A 23,682-nucleotide genomic window follows, 5' to 3' on the forward strand; every position below is an offset into this window, starting at 1 on the left:
GCATTCACATATTAAGAAAAAAAGCAGTCTGTTTATTTTTTGGCAAACTTAATTCAGAGAGAATTGTTTCGAGGCTTTTGTATGAAATAATTCTTTGGCAGCACTTTATTTAGGAGCCAGGTCTTGGGTTGGAGTCCCTAGAGGTTTGTGGGAGGCAGCAGAAAGAATAAATGTTCTCAGTTGAGGACAATTCCTTGAGGGGATATTGATTCTCCATCTCATTCCTTTTTTCTTTTTTTTTTCCCTCCTTGCTGGCCTCCACCTTGACTCACAGGAAGTTCAAGTTCTGACCAGACTCTGAGGTTAACTCTGGGGTAGCTTTTTTCATAGATAGGAGATCTTGCTAGTGAAGTTAAATTAGGCAGATGCCACTTATTTTCTGCTGGCCAGTTGACTGCTCAAACAGAGCTTTTACTGCCTTTTAGTCCAGAGAAAACTGCGGTCCAGATCTAGCTGAGGCATGTTAGTGAGCTCATGGGGGGAATCTTCTGCTGCTCTCCATAGGCCCTTTGTGAGAACTAACAGAAATCTTCTACCTCATTCTTGTATTTGTGAGGAGGAACAAAATCCACATTCCTTATTCTGAATAGGATAAAATTTTTCTCCTTACCTATTTTTCTCCTCCTATGACCTATGAGGTCATTTCTAGTGACCTCAGAGTACAGCCTAACAGTAATGTTTGTTCAAGTAATAAGAGAGATTCTTTCTTTAATAATTTTCCATAGGTTGTTTAAAAGTCATGGGTACTACATCTGTTTCTATAGCACAAGTACTTTACAGAAGAGCAAGCAGCTGGTAATACGGTTATTTACAGGGTGGATGTGTCCTTCCAGTCTTTAAAAATCTCAATGGACAAGTCTAATAATTATCAGTTTAGCATTTTTTGTATTTTTAACATTCCTGATAAGTGCCTTGGAAGAAAAGAAACAGTTCTATAAGGCAAAACTGTTTCAAATTGCAATAAATTCACTTGCTTAGGAAAATTAATTTATTCCAAGCATTCATGTGCAGTGTGTACCTGGTTTATGCGTCCTTTGGGTTTTAATGTTCATGCAAACAAAGTGTTAGTTCTGCCTTGAACAACATCCTTGCCACATGTACGAGTTGAAAATGCTGAACATGGGTGGTTTTTCATTCTGAATGTGTGCTGACGTAACTTTGAGTACCTACTGTGCAGATAAAAAGGCAGTATGTTTTAGCTGTAAGTTTCATGGCGATCAACTCAACTGGTTCTTTATTATCTTGTGGCTCCATAGTAAAAATCACATCTGATTCAGGAAAAATAGTTACAGAGTGCATGCCCATGTTGAGAGCTGCAGTTTTGGAGCCTTTTCTTCTGTTAATTGTTTTTGCTGTCTCTCTTGTAGGTTCAGTGGCACTGCAGATCCCGGATGGTTGCAGGAGCTAACTTCTACATTGTAGGGCGAGATCCAGCGGGGATGCCGCACCCTGACACTGGCAAAGACCTGTACGAACCAACCCATGGTGCCAAAGTGCTCACAATGGCTCCAGGCCTCCGAGCACTGGAAATTGTACCCTTCAGGGTAGCAGCCTATAATAAAAAAAAGAAGTGCATGGATTATTATGACTCTGATCAGTAAGTGGTGTTTTCGTTTTAAGGAAATTTTGAGCAATAGCTGCCTCTTACCCCTGCCCACGTTAAAAAAAATTGTTTATAATTAAATTTATATTGCTCTAATAGGGCAATGTTGAAGATGTGATTTTAGATCAATGTAGCTTTTGGACAAATGTAGCTTGATTTCAGCATGATTTGGTTCACAGTGCAGCTACCTGATCTAACTTTAGCTGCCACATGAAGGCTCCCCAGATACTGGGGTTTCTCTGATTCTGGAACATAATGACACAGATTGGTAAATCTAGAGAAAGGTATTATTATGTATTATAATGGTAAGATTGGCTTTCTGCTGCTTTGTCTTTCTAAATAAGCTTCTCAGGTGTCAGGTGTGCATCAGATAGGAGGGAAGAGACACAGTGAGAGTGTGCAGCACAAAAAAGAAACTGGACAAGATGAGGTGACAAATAGCTATTTATTTTCTCTATTAGTAATAAAACACAATGATGCCCTAAGAATATTCTCTGTCCCAGGGTTTTCAGCTGTTTTCTTGTTTTTTTATTTTTAATCCAGTTACAGAACAGTTTATTTAATCTTCTGTATGCCTACTATCCCTTGTGTGGGGATAGCAGTGTTCGAAACTTTGTGTATGTGCTGCTCTGGTGACAATGAACGATACTGAGATGATGATTTGTCATTTTAATTTAACCCTCTTTATTCAGATTGTTGAAATGTACTTTTGTTTTACATCGAACTGAAATGCAGACTTCTCTGGGCAGCCTGTTCCAGTGCCTCACCACTTTCACAGGAATGAGTTTCTTCCTAATATCTAATCTAAACCTGCATTCTTTCAGTTTGAAGTCATTCCTCCTCCTCCTATCTCTACAGGCCCTCGCAGAAGTTCCTCTCCAGCTCTCTTGTAACTTTCTTTAGGAACATGAAGGCACTATAAGGTCTCCCTGGAGCCTTCTCTTCTACAGAGTAAACAGCTGCAACACCCAGCCTGTCTGCAGAGGAGAGGAGCTCCAGCTCTCTGATCAAATTTTTTGCCCTCCTCTGGACTCGCTCCATCAGATCCATGGACTTTCTGTGTTGAGGTCCCTAGGGTCTGGATGCAGTACTCCAGGTGGGCTGTCACAAGAGTGGGGTAGAGGGGAAGAATCACCTTCCTGGACCTGCTAGTCATGCTTCAATACAGAAGGATCAAAGTGAAGTAGTTTTATTGGTATATCAATTCTTCCTAAAGTAGAATAGTACAGGAGTAGCAATGTGACAGGCCAAAATTCAGAATATTGAATCTCGGATCATCAATGCTGTACTCTTAGGAGGATAGATGTGATTTGAATCAAGTAAAATTAGTAAAATTGTACCTCTGTCATTAATCTTAGCAAATGATTAAAAAAACCACAAACAATTCTTTGAGGTTTTTTTTTATGAAAAGCAGTGGGAACAGATTTTGCCTTCTCTTACAGACTGCACATCATGTGCACCCTTTTATCCTTTCACTGTGTCTATGAAGCCTTGTTTTTGGGGAATTTTTTTCCAGGGTTCTATAACTATCGTAGAAAAAAGGAAAAAGGCCATGCTGCCCCTAATGTGCAGTTCAGTCCTGGTGCTGCCCATTTGTTCTGTCCTTGCCTAGATGCTGTTTGTGGATGGGCTGGTGTGTGGCTGCAGCCCTCTAGGTGGCAATGCGGACCCGCGCAGGCTCCCGGCACTGCTCCTGCCTGCCAGACGGAGCACTGTGGTAGGCTCCAGACAGAGTTAGAGCCTGGGTGGGTGCAGCTGGCTGCCTTTCAAGATAGTCTGTGTAATGCTGAAAATGTGGCAGACTCCTGGACCATGTGTGTTTGACTCTGCGAGGAGGATGGCAGGGAAGAGAGGATTGCCTGGAAATATGGGATGATCAGTACTGGTGGAAGACCCTTGGATGTGAAATAGTGATGTTTGTGGAAATATTTCCTCAGCTCACTTGGTGAAAAACACAGCATGAAAATGTGGGAAGGAGGGTTGTATGCTTAGAAGCATTGCAATGACTTTTGTCAGAAAAGGGTAATTTGGTATCTCTCGCGCCTTTCTCAGTTTTTTGAGGCTTAGACACTTGACAGCCAACTAGACAATTGCAGAATTCACATCACTAATGAATGTGTGGAAGCTTATGGCAAGGGGGGTTCCCTTGGACCAAGCTATAGCTGGCCATGTGTCTTAGCTGCTGGGTGTAGTTATTCTTTTCCCCGTGTGATCATCTCTTCTGTTCTTTCAGGCCTCCTGGACTCCTCTGGTTTGGGAGGGTGCTTGTGAGAAGCCATAGTAGACCCCATCTGCTGCCTTGAGTGTCTCAGTAATTTGGTAGAGTCACACCCACACCTGGCCTGGCAGCAAAGACATGCAGAGGTTATTGCAGTTGGGCTCTTTGCTGCCATTAGTGAAATAACTTTTGGCTTCTGAAAAAGTCCTAACACGAGGATGGTGGTAGGTGAATCTTTGTCTCATGGTGAGAGGCTACCAAAAGCTTGGTCCAGCTGCCAGAGGGATGTCTGACAAGCTGTGGCTGCAGAATTAGCAGTGGCAGAGAGTTGCTTTGCCCAGCTTTTATGAGAAAGGTGTAACACTTGATGACAGCATTCCTTGTATGCCTGTGGGGATGGGTGTTCAGAGGCTGGGTCACCACTGGTCAGCTCTTTCCAGTAAGGTGCTGGGCAACTGTGTGAGACCTGGCTGTGCTCTGACTGTGCCTGAGCTGCTCATGACCTTGCTGGCAAGCCTGGGAGGCACCAAAAACCTACACTGGCCCTGCCTGCAAATTAGTGCCAAAGGCTCTCTCTTCTCTGGTGTGCTGCCTGTGATTGCAAGAGGTTCTTGTACTTAATGTCTTCTGCTGCCAGGGGTGAGCACACAAGCACAGGTTTGTGGAGTTGGTAGAGAAGGTCAGTTTGTTTCTCACTCCTGTTAGTACCCTCCAGAACGTGTGGAGTTTCAGTTTGACCCAGTGGCTGCTTGGGACCGGTCTGGAGACTGCTGACTTGGTGTGTCAGGACCTTGTGCTGCTGGTTTACAGTGCTGAGCTGCTCTGGGCTCTGTGGGAGCTGGAGTCACTTGGCCTCTGTTAGTGAGGAAAGGCAGAAATATGCTGGTTGCATTCAGGATAACAGAGCATTGTCTGTGAGGAAAGGGAGGGAAGAAAGACTGACCTGAAAGCATTTATAACAGCTGCACAGCAACTGTAGTTGCCAAGTGATGCACAAAGTTTAACTTTTATAAATTGCTTAAATTATTTATGTTCCGTTACCCTTTAGAACATTAAAACATATGAACAACCAATGAATTATATTCATGTTTTACCTCATGAAGCCAGCACAATTTTAAATTTGTTTCTTGGATGTCTTAGAACTAGGTTTAGCACCTTATGAAACTGAACTCTTGAAACTTATTTTTTGAAAAACAGTTTCTCTGAAACTTAGATCTAGGAGAGTGATTTGAGGAATGCATTTGAAGTGATGTATAGCAGTACAGGTAGAGCTAATTTCATTTACTTTTGGATAATAAAAATAAAATTGCCATTTTTGCTGTTGCTCAAGTCAGCCTAATCTAAGTTTCTGTGTGGGAAGCTTGAGTGTTTCCACTTGCACAGAATTCTGAATTAATGCATATAAAAGCTAGCATGAATATTGTTACCGTCCTTATCAAAGTTTTTGCACTTTTAGATTTCATAAAATTTTTGATCTGTAATTGAATATATCCAAATGTGTTTTGGAAAAGTTTATAGGAAGAACTCTAGTTATAATGGAGTAATTAAAAATGAACATCTGACCTGTAAACAGCTGGTGGAGTGAAATGTAAAGACAACAACCAAAGAACCAAGAAACCAACAAAATAACACCACTACCCACACCCTCCCCCTAAAAAAAAGCTTACCCAATGCTCAGGAAATCAGTTAGTGTGCTTCTTCAGCCAAAAAGGCCTCCCAGTTACCACAGACAAGTGTCATTTGGGATTGGTGGCTTAATAATAGAAGTTGGTTTTGTGAGCAGAGATTCCCAATTCTTTATGGAAGATCAGTCCTATAAAATGCAGCCACAGACTGCTGCTGAGAAAAAGCTCAATTAAGAAAGGAAATTAGTCTGGCAATTAAAAAAGCCACAGCAGTGTCTGGAATTAAGTTACTTTTTTTTTTCTTCTTTTTTTTTTAATTTTTTTTTTTTCCTGAAAGAAAACCAAAGAGAATATTTTGGCTAAAAGAAACCCATCAGTAGGGTGACTGGAGCAGATTGTTCATGCTATCTATAAAATGTAAATGAAGCATGGGTATCTGTGAAGAAGAGAGATTTTAACTTTATATCTTTTTTTCCCCAGGACCTTTAATGTGGTTGTCATTACTGCTTTAATCCTGTAAAATCATCCTTATAGGGGAGCTGTTCCAACTAAGTACATGCTGTTCTCAAATTTGTTTTTTAAAGTGGTAGTAAGAGGCTGCAGTAAGCACACTTGACTGTTCTCCTTAATTTAGTTATGTGAAATATGGTTTTTCAATTAGTACATAACGTAGGATACACTGAAACCCTGCATCAGGCCAGGAGACTTAAACCCAGCCAGTCAGAAAGGAATTAGGAAAAGATTTGCTTTCATATGTTGATATTACTCACAATATTGTGTTCTAATTTCACAAACAGTTTGTTCCTGGCTGGTTGGGATTTGAACCTAGCTGGCACTGGCTAGTTCATTCAGCATCATGGGACATTCATTCCCAAGGCACAGTGTGGACTTCCTGTAGGAGTTATGCTGTAAGTTGTGACTTGATGCTGCCAAGGCAAGTTTAAATTCAGAGAGAGTCCTTCTAGAAGGAGTTTAAGGTTAGAATTAGACCCCAGATAAGGAGACTGTGAATTGTCCCAGAAATTAGTCTGAAGTCTAGTAGCTGAGTAGAGCATCACAGTTGTTTTGAAGACAGACCAGGGTGAATAAGTCATGTTATTGTTTTATTTCCCTATTGTTCTCTTTGCCTAAACAAAAAAAAAAAAAAAAAAAAAGAAAAAAGAAAAAAAAAAAAGGCAAAACTGCAAATGAATGATCTGTACTTTTATCATGAGTCTTGTATTTAAAAGTAATTCTTGAAGACCCTGAGAGCACCAGACATTGCCCTCCACAGAGAATGGGAATTCCTAGAAGATCATTTGCACAGTGCTAAATACCTAAAAGGAGGTCAGAGTTCCAAAGGTTATGACTGAGCTTTAGTGCTCCCAGATAAAAAATCTACGATGTAATGTGGTCTATACTTAGATTAAATTTGTAGGGAATACTGAGGCAGGAGAAATGTTCTCTCTGGTTACTGTATTGACACCCCAGAGGTCCAGCACAGGAGGCTTCCTGTAGGCCTGTGGCAGTCACTTCCCACTTGCAGACTAATGATGTCCTTGTTTTGTCACAGTACCTGTAAGGTCTCTGTAATCCCTGTCCTCCATCAGTAAGAAAATTTCTCAGTGTGTGTAGGTATGGTTTTCTCCACACTGTGAGTGTAGTAGAGTTCTAGGATGCTATGCCACAGATCAAATACCAGTCCTCGAAGTGAAATGTTCCAGGATTGTTTTTCTGTTGACAAATTTTTGTTGTGGTTCTCTTTCTGCCTTCTTTTCCTCTTTCTTTTTGGAGAATGCTTTTAATTGCAGTGGCACAAAGTATTGTGTTAGTACCAGTCAAACTCAATTGGCAGCAAAAAGTCAAGTCAGTGTTACAAGTACCTAGTAGCATCCAGTGTGGCTAAAAGAAAGCTGATTCCATCAGTTACTGAGTAAACTTTTCAAAGGCACTTAAATGCCATACTCAGAAAAGGCTTGTATTAAGTTTCATTGAGGGTCATTTCAAATCTGACAAGAATGGAATTTGAATGACTTTTTTTTTTATAGCATCTTTAATGGTCAGATATTTCCCCCTCTCATGTTCCACTCAAATCCACCTGATTTGGTGGATAGAGTAACTCTTTATTTCCTCAAAATTCACTCTGAACAAAATTTCTTGGTGACTCCTTTTACTATCTCCTACTAAAGCAAATTACTCATACTGTTATGTTTTATTTCAAAATGCTTGTGGGTCTCATCATGCCACAGTGGTCACAGTACTGATGAGGTTTTTCTCCTAAGCAGGAATCTCAGTTTCTGAAATTTTATTGAAATCTGTAAGTGCAGTAATTTTTAAAAAAGGCAAAAAATACTGTCTTGTTGTGTATATATTGCCAAGGCTCCATTTCAGTTACTTTAGCAATTACTAATTTAAGTATCTTTTTTTAAAGAAAAACTTTCAAAATAGACCTTCAGACCTCACCTAATGATGTGAGGACATCATTAGTGCATTTTTAATTTTTAATAGCATTTTGGAAACATTTCTAGAAATATTATGACATGATGAATGTACTGTGTTTCTGATATGAAGCTCACTCACTCTTTTAGTTTCATTTTTTATAATTTCTGTAGATCTCCTTAGCTTCATGTTTCTCTCTTCCTTGGTATCTCTGCTTCTTACCTGCTTTTTGTGCAGCTAGGGATAAGAAGCAGCTAAAGGGGTTGTATGTATTATTGAAGCAAACTTCTATGACATATCTAAATGTAGTAGTTTAGGAGCATTGTTTCACTTGCAGGGTATGGGACAAAGTTGAGTGCTTTTCTGAAACCTTATGAAACAAGGGGGAATAAACCACCTTTTTTTTAAAAAATGCTCCAACTTTCCTGTGGAGAAAACACACATGGAGAAACTTCATAGTACTTGCTTTACTCTTCTCTTCCTGATCATGTGAAGACTTGGTATTTTTTTGACAGAATTAACCAGATTTATCACTTCCCTACATATATTTTATATAAATAGTTCTTTGCAAAGCACTCAAGCTACCTTCAGGCAGTATTAGTGAACAGCAGACATTTCTCTGCTAAGGAATAAAATTTTCAGATGTTGTAAATAGCAGTGCCAACTTTTTCTCCCATGGAGCTAGACCAAGTTTAAATTTTCATTTTTATGTGATTTATATTTTGCAGGACTAAAGCACAGTAGGGTTTTTTTGTCTTGTGACACTTTAGGAACCCACAGTCCCAAATTTAGAGCAACAAGAAAAGAGCCTGTGTGACAGTGCTGGTGTGTAAATGTATACAGTCCAAATCAAAAAGTTATGGGGCTAGTGTTATTGTGAAAGGGAACTGTGGAATGCTTTCTGCATCTTGCTAACTTCCATACCCTACTGAGCATAGACCAGCACTTAGAGCCAAGTTCTGCCCTCTGATGTGCACACTTGGCTCCTGTCTCTGTCTAAGGCATGTACATCTGAGATCAATACTTGGTTTTTATTTCAAACAGACAAGTAAAGAATGAGTAATGCATACATGTTGCAAATTGAGCGAATGGCATAAGTAAAATTGCATATTTAATTTAGAAATACATATTTTTTTTCCCCTCAGAGCATTTGATAGAACTCTGGCGTTCTTGTCTTGCTTTTGCTGTTTCAGTCCTGTGAGGAGTAACTTAATTTGTGGAGCTTTTGCTGCTTATGACTACATACCTGAGAAGTTAATAATTTAGAATTCTTATGTTAACAATGGTGAACAATCCTGATCTGTGTTCAGTTTTGCATTTGTCCAACTGAATTTTGTTTTTTAGGGGAAGGAATTATTATTCCATTGCTTTTCTCTTTATTTTGAACTGTATGTGCCATGTTATTGATATTCATAAATATACATATGTGTGCTTAGTGTCTTGCAGAGGCACAGCTGGGAAGCTTGCCTCTAGATTCTGAGGCTTTTACTTCCTCTGTTCTCCAAACAGTCCCTCACTAAAATGGACAAATTATTTTTACGCATTCTCTAGTGGCACTGAAATGACCTCCTTGAACCAGCACGGGAACATTCAACCAGCTCATCAGGCTGGTCTCCTGCCCTGGCAAGGCAAGGTGTAAATCAGGATGGCTGCTGTTGCCTTGGCAGAGGGCTCAGACTGTAGCTAGAGTAGATGGTTCTCCTTCAACAGGATTTTTCCTCACGGAGAGCAAGCCAGGCTCAATGGAAGCACAGACTGAATTCAGTCCACAGGGCTTCAGTTGCACCATGCTGCTATATAGTAGATATTTTTGGAGAGGAATGACAAGGAGGACTCCATCCATGAGAAGGCTAATTAATTACTTTATTATACTGTATTATTCTATATTATATTACACTATGTTACAAGCGCTCCACTGCACTGAATCTTGTGACTGTCAGCCAACAGTCCTGACACACACACACACACACCTGGATCCAACTGGTCAGTGAATCAAAACACTCACACCAGAATCCAGATATCAATTCCCTTCAGGTAAAGAATTTCCAGGATGCATTCCACTTGTGAACAAACACAGGAGCAGTAAATGAGATAAGATTTGTTTTTTCTTTCTCTGATGTTCAGAGAATGTGAAACCCAGAAATATTCTCAGGAAGAATTGTGCCTTGCTTTTCTCTGTGAAGAGAAATGTGGCTACCCTGCTAAAACCTCAGGAGTTACCAAAGCTGAATATTGTCAGGATGTATATTCCTGAGATACTGGCATTGCTGGCCTTGAAATGACAGCTGTGATACAGCATTATACTCCCAAGGAAAAGAAATGTGTAGAGTATCAACAAGGTAGAAGGAATATGAGCAACTTTGCCTGCTTTTAATGTATGTTCTTTTTTCCCTCCCTTTTCCTCCGCCCCTACTCCGTCAGCCACGAAGACTTTGATTTTATATCGGGGACCCGCATGCGCAGGCTGGCTCGGGAAGGACAGAACCCACCGGAAGGCTTCATGGCTCCCAAGGCTTGGACTGTGCTGACAGAGTACTACAAATCCTTGGAGAAGGCTTAGGCCTCTTATTAACTGCAGATCAACCTTTGACGCCTGATTTATTTACGAGAAGGGGACCACACAGTCACCATTCATGTTGCTTTGTTGTGGTGTCTGTCAGGAAGTTCTCTGAAAACAGACTCTTTCTTCCTAACTTAGCATCATTCTTTTGCCTGCCCTTATGGGTTCTATTATGTCCTGGCACCTAACTAGCTGCTGGTTTTAATGTCTTCTCTTTTATTACAGTTAATATTCTTGCAGTAGGATTTTTAACTCCTGTATTTTTTTTTCTATTTTACTGCCTCTGTCCTGAGTTCTGCAGCTGTTAAATAGATGCAGCTTTTTCATGTTATTTAAGCTGCTGGGTAGTGTCTGGTTTTAGTAGTTTGTAGGAGAAAATGTAAGAGGTAATCCTTTAACTATGGATAGATTATCTGTAAATCAAAAAAGTAAAGAATGTTTCAAAATATCTGTAAAAGTGTCTTCATTTTTATCTCCTCATTATCATCTCCAGAAGCACTTAAAATTTATTTCTGACTATATGTAATCAAAAAGCAGAAGGGTTTTTTTATGTAGTATAATTAAAATTTTGCTTTCTTTGTTTAATTTTGGAGTTTATTGAGCTGTACGTTGATTCTCTTCTGCTGTGGACCTGTAAAGATGGCCAAGTAACGAATAAAAGAAAATATCTAGTTTTCAGTTTCAATTGTTAACAAATTCACATATTGTTTTTGTATATGCTTGCTGCCATAGGTGTCAGTGGGGTATATTATATTTCATTTGATGTAACTTACTGGATTTTGTTTCCAGATATACTTAATCAGCCTACTACAGCTTTTTAAAAAGCATGATAGCCCAAACTTAATTTCATGTTTAATTATTGCAAGAAAAATAAAGAAAATCCTTAGATTTTGGCATTTCCTGTGGTTAAAATGCATTGTTCAGATATTGATTGTCTGTCTATTTTTCAAGGTCTCCAAAGAGTAATCTTGTGAGTCAGCTTTGCTTGCTTTGAAGACAAAGCACATATTCTTTTAGGATTCTTCAAAAATCCAGAAGAAACATAAGAAATTAAAAGTAAAACACTCCTTCATGTGTAAAGTGATGCTGACCTATTGGTGTCTTTTCAAGCATTTGCAGGTAATCAGTGGAGCAGTCATAACTGCTCTTAGCTAGAAACTACCTCAACCCTTGTCACAGAAATTTACTTTTTTCTTGTTAAACAGAGTATATGGGAAGAACCAGCTCAAAATTGTTGTTAGAATGTTGGTACTGGATGAAGCATGTGTTGATCTAGTTTTTTTTTTTAATGCCAGGAAGGTTGTGATGAGGGGATCTGTATAATGAATAGGATGAATGCTACTTGCTGTCTTTGTTTACTTATATAATTTAAGAAAAATTCCTTGAGACTGACCTCCTCTTTTCTTCCTCTGTCTCTGAAGAGATGTAGAATGTATTTTTTAGTGGAATCTTTACTTTGATAGACAGGTGGAATTGGGGAAAAATGGGAGGCTTGTTTATTAGCAAATTGCTTGAGACTGTTTTAGTAGAGTCAAGCTTATTTCTTCAGAACCGCTGAACAGATTTTCTTCAAACTTGGCTTTCTTTTTTAGGTTGTATCAATATATAGGATGTATAAAATCCAGAATAAAGAGTCCATTCAGCTGTTCATGCAAAACTTCAAGTTTAACCATGAAGGTGAACTAGAGTTGTCAGCTGCTAAAATGGGATTTGCTGTTGGAAGTTGCAGTTTGGACTCTTTGCAGTCAGGTTTGATTCTTTTGCTAGCTGTGATGAAAGATATTTTGACAGAATAGCAAACACAGGTGAATGTCTGCAGAAGTTTGTTTTTAAAATGCTATATCAAGCATGGAAAATCAATGGGAGTGATGAATGTGAATTTGAATCATCCTGTGAAATGAATTTAGAAGCAGAAATGCCTTCAAGCAGATTAACACAGTGATAACAAGCAGATCTCATTCTCTAGATGTAACCCATGTTGCTGTTATAGTGCCTCTGTAAAGCATTTCTTGGGGGGATCTGTGTTAAAGAAGCTCCAGTCTTTTGTGAACTTAAAGGCACAGCATTCCCATCATAATGCTAATTGGGAATCTGATCAATTTGTAGGCAGGACTTGCTCTATACAAAAATATTTTCCTGTATTATATGAGTTTTCACTGTAGAGTTCAAATTTTTCCTCCTGTCTGCAGCTTCCTTATTTAAGGAAGCCATACTTACAAGAAAGGGCTGTCCTACCAAAAATTATTCTTTTGCCAATGTCTCTCTTTAGCTTTTCCCTGCCTTCTCTCAGTGGATACCATTATCAAGTCCTAACATTCTGCTTTCAGCAGTAGGTTCAGCTTCATTTAGGGTGCTCTGGCATTTGAGGTGCTTCTGAGACAGCAGTTGGGGTTCTCCAGAGGCAGCAGCAGGACTAATGGGGTGAGGGAGGGTTGTTGCACCAAACACATGCTTTCCCACCCGCTCTGGCACTAAAGAGCAGTGACCTCAGGACGTGTCATGCAACAGAAATAACGTGATCCATGGATCACTGTGTGATCTCATATGAGGGTAGGGCTACATTGATCAAATGTACTCCTAGCAATGTAAGCAGGACCTAATTTTGCAGCTGGAAAAATAAAAAGCTACATTGTCTTGCTTCTTCATTTGCTAAAACAATTTTTTTTAAACTGGAAAAATACTGCTATGTATGGGAATCATGCAGCTAAGCAGTTGTGTAGGTGTGTTGTTACAAAGAGCAACAAAATCAAACTTCCAAGCATGTCATCTTTCTAAAGGTTATTTAGCAGTCACAGAGAGTTTTACCCTGTTCATTAAGATAAGAAATGTCAAAAAGTTCTCCCTGCCTCATATTTTCTGCCTCTACATTTATTTACCTTATAAATGCTTTGTTACCTGCTACTTGTATAGGATATTTTATGGCAATTATCCTGTACTTTTTGTACAGTCTTGAGATGATTATTCTCTTCCAGAGGATCATTCTGATGTATTGGGCAAATGATCTATGAAAGTGTTACTACTTGAGTGGTATGGCTGATACAAACATAGTCAGTTTTTCAAATTACAAGATGAACAAGGTAGGTGGAGATTACCATTTATTTTAAGGTTTAGAGTTTGGTACAAAATTACTGCATCTCCTTGGTGAAGTAATTCCTGCAGTACCCATAAGCAACTAAAGAAAATAGAAACTTTTTCTAAAGGACCTCATGGCTGAGAATTCATTTTTTTTCCTTTGTGAATTCTTTTATGCCTTTTTTTGACTGACATGGGTATTCAGGGTAACTTTTCACATAAGAATCTACAGGTTGTGATGTAAAAATAGTAGGTCAATGCTGAGGATGATGATTTCTGATTTATTTCTTTCAATAGGGAATCTGAGCACTAGCAATTCAGTAGTGCATTAGAGATGCAAAATGGAGAATGCAGACTTGGTCCCAAGTTGGTTTTCAGATGCAGTTTGGAGCTAATCAAGCTTCTACATCTGGAATAATGCAGTAGAAATCAGGAGGGGAAGGAAATGAGAGGCTTTCCTGGCATAGTGGTGGTGGAAATAAACAAGGCTTTGACCTATGTAGTCAATACTGTAATTTGCCTGAATTTGACCCTCTCTTGCATTTCATATTTCCCTAATTTAAAAAAGTTTCATAAGTGGGTCATTCAAAGCATTAAACTTCCTGTCTTTCCATGCTAGACAAAGAATAAAAGTTACTCTGAGCATCCTAAACAAATATATAATAAATTTTTAAAAGATTATTTTTCCTTCCCAGCAGTTTAAAGGTGCTAACCAGCATATTACAGCCTTTTCCTATGAAAGTTGACAGCTCAACAAGTATGTGTGTGTTACTTTCAACATTCCTTTTATCTCTAGTTATGAACCTTAAAGTTATCATGCTAGGGATTGTAGGAACACAGGAAAAAAACTCTCATCTCTGCTTCCCTGTGAGTCAGAAGATCTGTTACTTCATTGATGGCACCATCTCCAAAAACAGGGAAAGGTAAAAACTAATTCTTCACTTAATATGGGAGAAATGATAGGGAAGAAAGAAGATAGAAGATAGAAACTGGATCTTCATCTAACTTTGCATGTATGTCTATAGGAATGGCATGTATGTCTATAGGAATGAGATTTGCTGTGGTGTTGAATGTTTGTAAGAAATGTTTAGAGATAGTATTCTACTCAAACCTGACATAAAATCCCTTCACCATCACCTGTAAAAAGCCAGGGACTTCAGCCTGCAATGAGCTGGCCAAATTAAACACTGTAATGAAAGCAACTGACAGGTCAGAATAAGTATTTTTTTTGTCTTTTTAAATTGGTCTTTGAAACTTGCTTACCAAAATTCTTGATTTAAATGCTATTAAAAACAAGAGTGACTCTGGTTCCATTTTTTTTTTTTCCCATGCTTGGGTTTTTACAGATGGAGCTGAGAAGCTAGACTGCAAAGGGAAATTTAAATTTCCAGTTTATTTGATATGAGAGTTCCTTGATAGCAGCTAAACAAATGCCAGGTAAACATGTGATTTAAAGGGTGACTGTGCAGAGGTTTCTGCTCATTTGTGTTGTTTTTACCTTGAAGAAAGCCTGAGGGCTGGAATACCAGCGCCTCCTTTAAATTAGCTTTTTCATTCACAAAAAATTTTTTGATTATGAATATAGCTGGATTTTTACTAGGCTTTTGAAGTGTCCATTGAAGGGGTCTCTTTGTTTCTCCTTCAAGCTCTGTGTCTGTTCTTGTGGTATTCTTTTTTTTTAACCTGTATCCCTTTTCATTATTTAGTCTTTATTAAAATCACTTTTTTCTTCTCTATGGAGGTTATATATGCTCATGAGCCAGAATCATGCAGAACTGTTTGCCCTAGAAACCTCATCTTGATATAATTTGGAAGTTGAAGGAGAAAGGCAAATACACTGAAAGCTAGAAAACACAGCCTTAAAGCCACATCTGGAATTCTTAGACTGTTAGTGGCTCCACCTTTAAGCAGAGAGTACAGAGATTTTATATGCCATAAAACTCAAGTAGCCTTGGATCCAGTATGAGAGTAGTCACCCGACTGTCATATTAAAATCCATCTACACAATGCTTTGAAGAGTGATACCTGTCTATGTATAAAATGAGGAAAAAAATATCAGTTTCAGTATAAAATTTACTGGGCTGAAAATAGTGTCCAAATCTTGCTTTTATCCTCTGCAAGCAAAGCTGTTTTTTCTGTGGAGTCCTACATTCATCACTATAAATTTCATCATATGAGAGGAATACAAATATTTTGGCCATATCCATTTATTTTCATCTCATAGCAGCAGTTATGGTGCATGTAAAAAAACCCTTTCAGTCTAAGCTGTGAGTTTTTATATTTTGCTGAGCACCTGCAGATCTCCAGGTGTGCTTGAATTGTTGTGGTCTAAATCAATTATTTTTGTAATGCTTGACAGTGCAAAGTTCATTGCAACAATTGCGATAAGACAGATGAGAGACACCAGTATCCATGTGTTAATGTTCCCTGAACATTATTTTATTTGTTTTAAAACATGACAGTTTTTTCAGGACAAACCTACTCTTAACATGGAAACATTTCTTTGATTTCAACAGCACTCCTTAGAGAATGAGAAATTATTTAGGCTTTGTTTTATTAATTTGATTTCATTGACAGTCTCTCAAAGGCTTAAGTGGAAGCAGAAGAAACTCCTTTACCCTTCAAGATTGGGTTCAAATGGGCTGCCTGCTGTAGAATGGAAAACTGTAGTTGATTAGTCAATGGAAGGTTTATTTGCAGGATTGCTCATGTGTTATTGAGTTCTGCCTTGTTTATAGTTCATCTACGACCTGTGAAAAACAATATTTTAATGATTTGATTAAATTGTTTCCAGACAATGAAAACAATTATGAGGCAAGTTCATGTTTAACTTTCCACTAGGAAAAAGTTTAGTGTTATTACTGCATCCTAGTTTAAATATAAACCGTCTGAAAGATAGAGTGTTGCAGTTATATGAGCAAAAATTTCCTATCATACTATGTGACAGCAGAGCAATAAACATACCATCAGGGCCAACATCGTAAGTACAGTGCAAAATGGTATTATTGACACTTCTTCATTAGAGACAGTTATTTATAACCCCTTTGTTCCTCATTTCTTCAAGGAAAAATACTCCCTCTTCCTGAAAACAGAAAATGCGTATTCCTTACTTGGTAGTTAGAGACACTCAGAATAGCAGTGATTCTTCGTAGTTTTTCTGATTTGCTGTGAGTATTTTTAAATACATGGACCCTTCTGAGCTCCACCATGAAATGGATTTGCAAAGAACATTTAGGTTTTAAAGTTTTTCTTAGTAATTATTCTTGGCTATTTTGCTTTTTGTAGCTGATCATTTTCCCTTCTGTACAAAGTTGTCCCCTAAACATCAATCTCATGTAGAGATTGGTGAATTTTCATCAACTATCAAAACTACTCTAACCCTTTGCTTTTTCATATTAGCCTTTGGTTCAGGGATTCATTCGTGTTGTGAGGATTTCTTGTCAAATACTTTATGGGCTGGAGAAAAGTGTATTTAAAGACAGTGATTTGGTGCTGGAGAATTCCAGGATAACCTTATTCAAGCACTGACAATAAAAACCCACATCTTGTAACGTGTGGTTTAACCCCAGCTGGCAACTAAGCCCCACGCAGCTGCTCACTCACTCCCACCATGTCTGGATGGGGGAGAGAATCAGAAGGGTAAAAGTGAGAAAATTTGTGTGTTGAGGTAAAGACAGTTTAATAGCTAAAGCAAAAGCCACACACACAAGCAAAGAAAACAAGGAATTCATTTACTGCTTCTTATGGACAGGCAGGTGTTCAGCCATTCCCAGGAAAGCAGGACTCCCTCCTAATGGGTTCTTGGGAAGAAAACCACCATCGCTGTGAGTGTAAGCCTCCTTCCTTTTTCTTCCCCCAGCTTTTTATGCTAAGCATGCTGCCATATGGTATGGGATATTCCTTGGGTCAGCTGGGGTCAGCTGTCCTGCCTGTGTCTGCTCACAGCATTTTGTGCACCCCTAACCTGGGTGCTCTCACTGGTGGGGTGCCCAACTTCAAAAGAATATTGTGCTTTTCCTATAATCACAGTTAAGGTTCAAATGCAAATTTAAAGCAGCATGTTCTACCTAAAACACGTGTGCATTTTTAATGTGCTTGAAAAATTAAACATAGAAGTTCTGATTTATGCAAGTGTCCCCCCCTTGATAGGGGACCGATATGTTTTCTCTCTCTTACTCAACCATTTGGATTGTCTTCAGTTTGAGAACTTGCTGAATGAGAATTGGCAAAGAACTGAAAATCCTGGTCAATCTAGACCAATCCTGCACTAGACAGTTTTAAACAAGCAAACAAATAAATAATTGGATTTTTTTCACCTGTATGCAGTAATTCCTCATTTGAATTTTCCCACATAACCGTGTAAATACTGAAAGAAAATTCAGCCTCTCTATGCACTCTTGGTTTGATTATTATCCTACATGTCTGTGGACCTTGAAGTCAGTGGTAAGGAAGTAGGTTATTTTCCAGTTGACTTTCTGACTTTAAACCTGGAAGACATGTTTGATGTTCACCAGTGTGAATTGTATGAAGATCTGTCCGCCTGTGGAAAAAATTGATCTGAGTGAGAGCCTCCTGAGCTTCTCTCTTTCAGCCTGCAACAGAATGCTGGCCTACATAGAGCTTTTATTTTGACAGAAAAGGAGTAAGCCGCTGTTTTTTAAAAAATGTGACACCGTTGGGTTTTCCAAAGAAACAGACTTATCTTAACAAGCCAAATAAAGACAAAAATGCAGCTTACAAAATGATCAGTACAAATTAAAGAAGGTCTGCCCACTAAAACCCAGAGTTTTGTGACTGTGTATACTCCCCAGGGAGACTACCGCTAATGTCAAGAATTCCAGCGTTGAAGAGGATTTTTTGCAGTATGAATTTATTATGCATTTCATGATTCCTGTGGAATTTTCAATGTCTGCTCCATCTCTGCGTGCAGTTTTAACGAAATGTCGTACGTTCACAGATATTGTAACAGCGCACATTCCCCTCTTGAATCCTTTTCTTCCTTCTCTCATAAGATACTATCATTGTTTCAGGCCGAAAATTTTCTCAGCTCGGATGTTCTGAGGGAAACATCACAGTTTAAAAGGGAACTCATGCAGTTTCATCAGTCAGCTGTGCAAACTGGGGGAAAGAACTGGAGAGTGTTCTGTGACAATGGAGTTTCTGATGTTAGTCAATATAAAAGGAACATACAGTCTCTGTTTTGTTTGCAGACTATTACAGATGGGTAGGGTGTTTTTTGTTTGCTTGGGGGTTTTTGTTTGTTTTAGTAAACATCAGTCAGCCTGTCATCTTTTAATGGTAGTCTATGAGCCCTTCGGGGAAGTGCAGCTCACAAGTTTTAAACCATTGCTCTACAAGAACAGTTAACAAATTGTCATTAATGTTGTCTGTGTAAAATTACAAAGCACAGATGCATTCAAAGAAACAAGAATAAAGAGAAAGGAAAAATAATTATAAATTGAGTAGGCAGTATTTGAGGGGTTAGTATGTTTGTAAACAGGAACTGAGACCCTGAACTCTGGGATTGGATCTCTTGTGCACTATTTACTGAATTGGAGCCAAAGCAAGTACCACTATTTCTCTGGTAGAATATTCATCTAGAATAGTCTTCTCTACACAATATGTTGAGCCTTTTCTGTGTAAGAAGAAAATGTAGAGTAATAATGTTCTATTTGCCTTTCTCTTTAGAAAAACAAGCATTGTCTGCCATGTGGTTGTGTGTTAATCATGGCTGCTTTGAGATTATTGGTCTTGGACCTGATGGCCTTGGCCTTTCATACTTTGGCTTTACCTGGACTTAAGGGGCTCCAGGAGCTGCTTCTCTTTGGGCTCATCTGCTTCCTAACTGTGGCAGTTGCTGAGTCTCTCTCACAGCCAGAATTTTTGGGTTTCCTGAGCATGCTTTTCAGTGAGCTTAGCTATTTTTATTATTTCTGGAGCATGTTTTTGTGGTCTGTGGTTTTGGGCATGTGGTTTCCTCCTCTCCTTCGTCATATACATGGAGCTGAAAACAAGACACTGTAGTATAAACCAAAATGTCCTAATTTACCATCTATCTCTGCTTCTGCTGCTGTTTTTTATGTCACAGCTTCCAGTCAAAAGCCTGCTTGCTGAGAAACAGCAAATGCACACATTATCCAGCAAGAGCTGGATAGTAGTGGTGTACTACCAGTGGAGTGCTACCAATGGTGTTTAAGTTACAAGTACAAAATACAATGTCATAGGAGCTAGTGTAAAGAAAGGCATTTCCCTCCCAAACAAACCCAGTAAACCTTTGTTGCTTCACAAGAGCTGTGAAGGTTGGAAGGGCTTTAGCTCCAGATATCCTGGGATATTTCCATATTTGGCAGAAACTGCTCTTTTGATGTGGCCAGATGGTGAAGACAGTTGCAATAGTTGTGACTGCTCTAATTCCATTGCTTCTAGCTCTGGTTATAAAAGAGTCTGTCTGTGAAACACCTAGTGGCAAGGCATGGGTGAAGCCTGCTGAAAGATCTTGTGCCAGATCTGGAGGAAGAACACTGCATTTATTTGTAGTTTTTTTATTCTTGCCATTCCTTTTGTTGGTACATCAATGAGAGTGGTTTCTCCCCAAAAATGAGGAAACACACTACAAGCTCAAGTGACATGGAAGCAGTTGAACTGAAGAAAGTGAGGAGCTCTGAATTACCCATTTCTCTAAATAATACATGCTTCATCTTTTGACCTCATCTCTTCATTTTTCTATATTTTGTTCTAATACTTCTCTGATAAGCAACATAGATCAAAGAGATTAAATTTTGTATGCTGCTAACCTGACATAAAGGCTGTGATTCCTCAGTATTTCAAGGTAAAATGATAATCATGGTAATGAGGAGAGCCTTTTTGTTTGCAGTATGACATAACTAAGCTGTATCTAGTAGTAATTAATTTGCAAAGTGTTCACAGAACTGTTCTAACACCATCTGTGGTGCTGATGCACAACCAGAGGAATAGTCAAAAAGTCTTTGTTTTTTACAGGCTTCGTTGGAAACAAAGAGCAAAAGAGAAGCCCTCTCTTTTCCAAGTAGAAACATGCCAATCCTGCAGTAAGTGCAGGGGATGGGAGAACATAAAAATTTCAAATCAATACAGACAAAATACTAAAGGAATTTAGTGTTTTCACTGATGTTTGTCTTAATCAGATTTCTTTATTAAAGAGATGATTGCATAAAAGCTGAAAGATTAAGCTTGCTCAAAGAACTGAGTATCACCATTTTTTGTTTTTAAACTGATTTTCAGTTATCCAAGAGCTACTACATTTGTTTTAATTAATAACACTTTTAAATTGTAGGAGGACAGAAAAGTGCATTTGTAAAGTGGTAAATTTCTTAATGCTTCAGATTTTTCCTTTGTCTCTGGTACCATGACTGTTTTCAACCCAGCCTGAAAACACAACACTTAGTCTGCACATTGATGGTTATTGCACATGAGCATGTCTCTGGGCTCTGTCAGAGCCTCTCTGAGGGCTGTTGACCTTGCACTAATTAGAAGATGTCATTCCCAGTGGGCTACAGCAGATCTGCCCTTAGCGCTCGTGCTCTGGGACTAATTTAATGGGTGAAGTGCAAAATGCTGCATAGATTTCTGTGAAAACAGGCTACTATGGGAACAGCTGTGTAAGCATGCTCTTGCTTTGGGATGCTGTCAAGCCATTTGGACTTTCTTTCTGTGGCAGCCAGTTCTGGCAGATGCCCTCTTATGTTCAGAGGTGAATCTTGTCCCTGGAAAAGTAATTCTGTAAGTGCGAAGAAAGTGCATTGTGGTTTCACTGCAGGAGTCAGTACTTGGTGTTTTCCTGACATTGCTGAACAAGCCTTGCTGTCTTGTACATTAGACTGACTTAATTGGAGGATTAGGATATTGTTGAAAACTTAGTGGTTGATGAGGGATTTCTTTTTCCCTTTCTGTCTTAGTTAGTAAAATTGAACATTCTCTGTTTATTCTATTCTGTAGAAAAATAAAAATCTCCTTACAAAGTTCTGCTGAATAAGCAGGACTGTATCAATCTTCCTCAAAATTAAATAACAGCCAGACCTGCTGTTCATATGTGACATGCTTATTTGCATTTGCTCTGATCTTTTGCCCAAATAAAAAAGCAGGAACTGAATAGCATTTAATTACAGGCTTATTTGAGCTTTGTTTTATGGAGACGGTCATGAAGTGTCATATTTATCAGAGAAGAACTTTTGAAACATGGTCCTTTTTACTCTCTCCATTTTATCTTCTGAAGAAGGGGATATCTGATGTGTGCTCTTTTTGTTTCATTTCCTTATAACAGAAGCATACATTTAGTGTAATGAAATTAGGGTACTTCTGTCATAAAGAAAATAGTGCATTAAATGAATAATTTTTTTCTCCTTGTAAGTCCTAAGCAAAAAAAATATTGCATTTTCATTTTTAGGGTATGTAATTTTATAGGGTTCTATTTCATCAGAGCATGAGAGGGATAATATTAGACTGGATTCATCTTTCCAAAGTTTGATAGGGCTTTTTATTGTTTCTCAGGAGAACTTGTTGAATCTAACTTCTGTCTATTTTGGTTTATTGGTTTCTCTGGATTTCTACTAAACCATAGTTATCACCCATGAACCAAACTATTTTACTTGTGGCTTAACCATTTCAATTAACATTAAAACCAGACATAAAAATTCAGCCATTTTTAGAAGAAATTTATTTTTCAGACTAAGTTTGCATGAATTTTTTCATGTTGCGATGTTTTCCCATTTATTAGAAAAGTGCACTAGATATGCTGGTCTATTTCCACTGGATAAGATGCCTGATGGGTGAGCAAGATGGTATGGTGAAATCATGTTACTAGATGAGTTTTATCCTAATTTATGCTCAAGACGTGAGTTTGTTACTGATGCTTTTTGACTTGCGGAATTAGTTCTGTAGAGTTCTAGTGGTAAGTGTTATTCAGAAGAAATCACATATTGAGAAATACAAGAGACCTTTTAAAATAAAGCTCTGCCTTTTTATAATTTTTTTTACACGGAGTGATAACTGAGCAGCATTTTTTTTTTCTTCAATGTTGTTCCCATTCAAGGAATACCAAGGTATTTTTAAGTGTTTGTGTATCCATGTAAAGAGATAGAGGGGGAGAGAGAGATTGGGAAAAGAGAGAAAGTGTCTTAACCACAACATATGTTTCTCTGGAAACTCATCTGTTTTCTTCAGTGACAAAGCCACTTGATTATCCCTGTTGGGATTGCAGGCTAACACAGCTATGGAAGAATGAGCTGGATGCCATATTGCTTAATCAGCCAAGTGGTTGTTTAGTCTAGTTATTTTGTGCAGGGGACAGATGCCATAGTCTCTGGCAGAAACAGTATAACATGAATTTTTAGATTCTGTCATTCTTTGCTAACAGCTGGGAAAAAGATATTTGCTAGGCAACTAAGCTTGGACTATTGCAAACCAGTAGAATGAAAATCAGTGAAGGAAGGGCAAACAGTATCTTTTCCAGGGTTGGAATGTTTCTTGGATACTAAGGGCTTGTTCAGAATATTATTTTAAGCACTTTCAGGTTACTCAATTCAGTTGTCAAAGTCGCCTTGACAAACCTCCTAGGCCTCTTATTATGACCACTACAGAGCAAAGCCAACATTTGACACAGAAGGGAAAACTTTTAGAATTCAAGATAGCATTATCCCAGCTCAGAGAAGCACACTCAGTGTGGGTTTGCAATAGTTTGTTTTAACTTCATGATGCGTGTACAATGACACAGAGAGAATAGATAATACCACTGAGAAAAGCTTTCCCTGCTAAGCCAAAAGTAAAAATCTTTCACCACTATTAGGTTTTATTATTGTTCAGGATTTCATAAACGCTTCAAGCAAAGCTCTTACCACTTTTTCCTCTTCTACACAGAGTAGAAGAATCCTGGTTTGAATTAGCTTAATATTCACTAGAGTATGGTGAGGAAAATGCATATAGTTAACTTTCATTTAATCATTTGTTATAATTCAGTTTGGTGTCATTTAAAGGGAGTAGTTCTAGTCTATAACACAGAGGAGTTCTGCAGGAATTTATCTGCTGAAAGGGTTGTCAAGCATTGGAATGGCTGCCCAGGGAAGTGGTGGCATCACCGTTCCTGGAAGTGTTTGATAAACAGCTGGACATAGCACTTAGTCCTATGGTTTAGTTGGCATAGTGGTGTTCAGTC

The 23,682-nt window shown here is 38.5% G+C and overlaps 1 protein-coding gene across 1 annotated transcript in view; it reads left to right on the forward strand.

Annotated features, from left to right (window-relative positions):
- PAPSS1 (3'-phosphoadenosine 5'-phosphosulfate synthase 1) overlaps window positions 1-11,223 on the forward strand; it is a 40,248-nt gene extending 29,025 nt beyond the window's left edge. Inside the window, exons 11-12 of the mRNA XM_084204577.1 lie at window positions 1,368-1,597; window positions 10,286-11,223. Of these exons, the coding sequence (XP_084060703.1) occupies window positions 1,368-1,597; window positions 10,286-10,424 (369 nt within the window). The 3' untranslated portion in view covers window positions 10,425-11,223. The remainder of the gene's footprint in view (window positions 1-1,367; window positions 1,598-10,285) is intronic.
- The last annotated feature ends 12,459 nt before the right edge of the window (window positions 11,224-23,682 follow it).

This window comes from Fringilla coelebs (assembly GCF_963513975.1).
Source record: "Fringilla coelebs genome assembly, chromosome: 4".
NCBI classification, from domain to species: domain Eukaryota; kingdom Metazoa; phylum Chordata; class Aves; order Passeriformes; family Fringillidae; genus Fringilla; species Fringilla coelebs.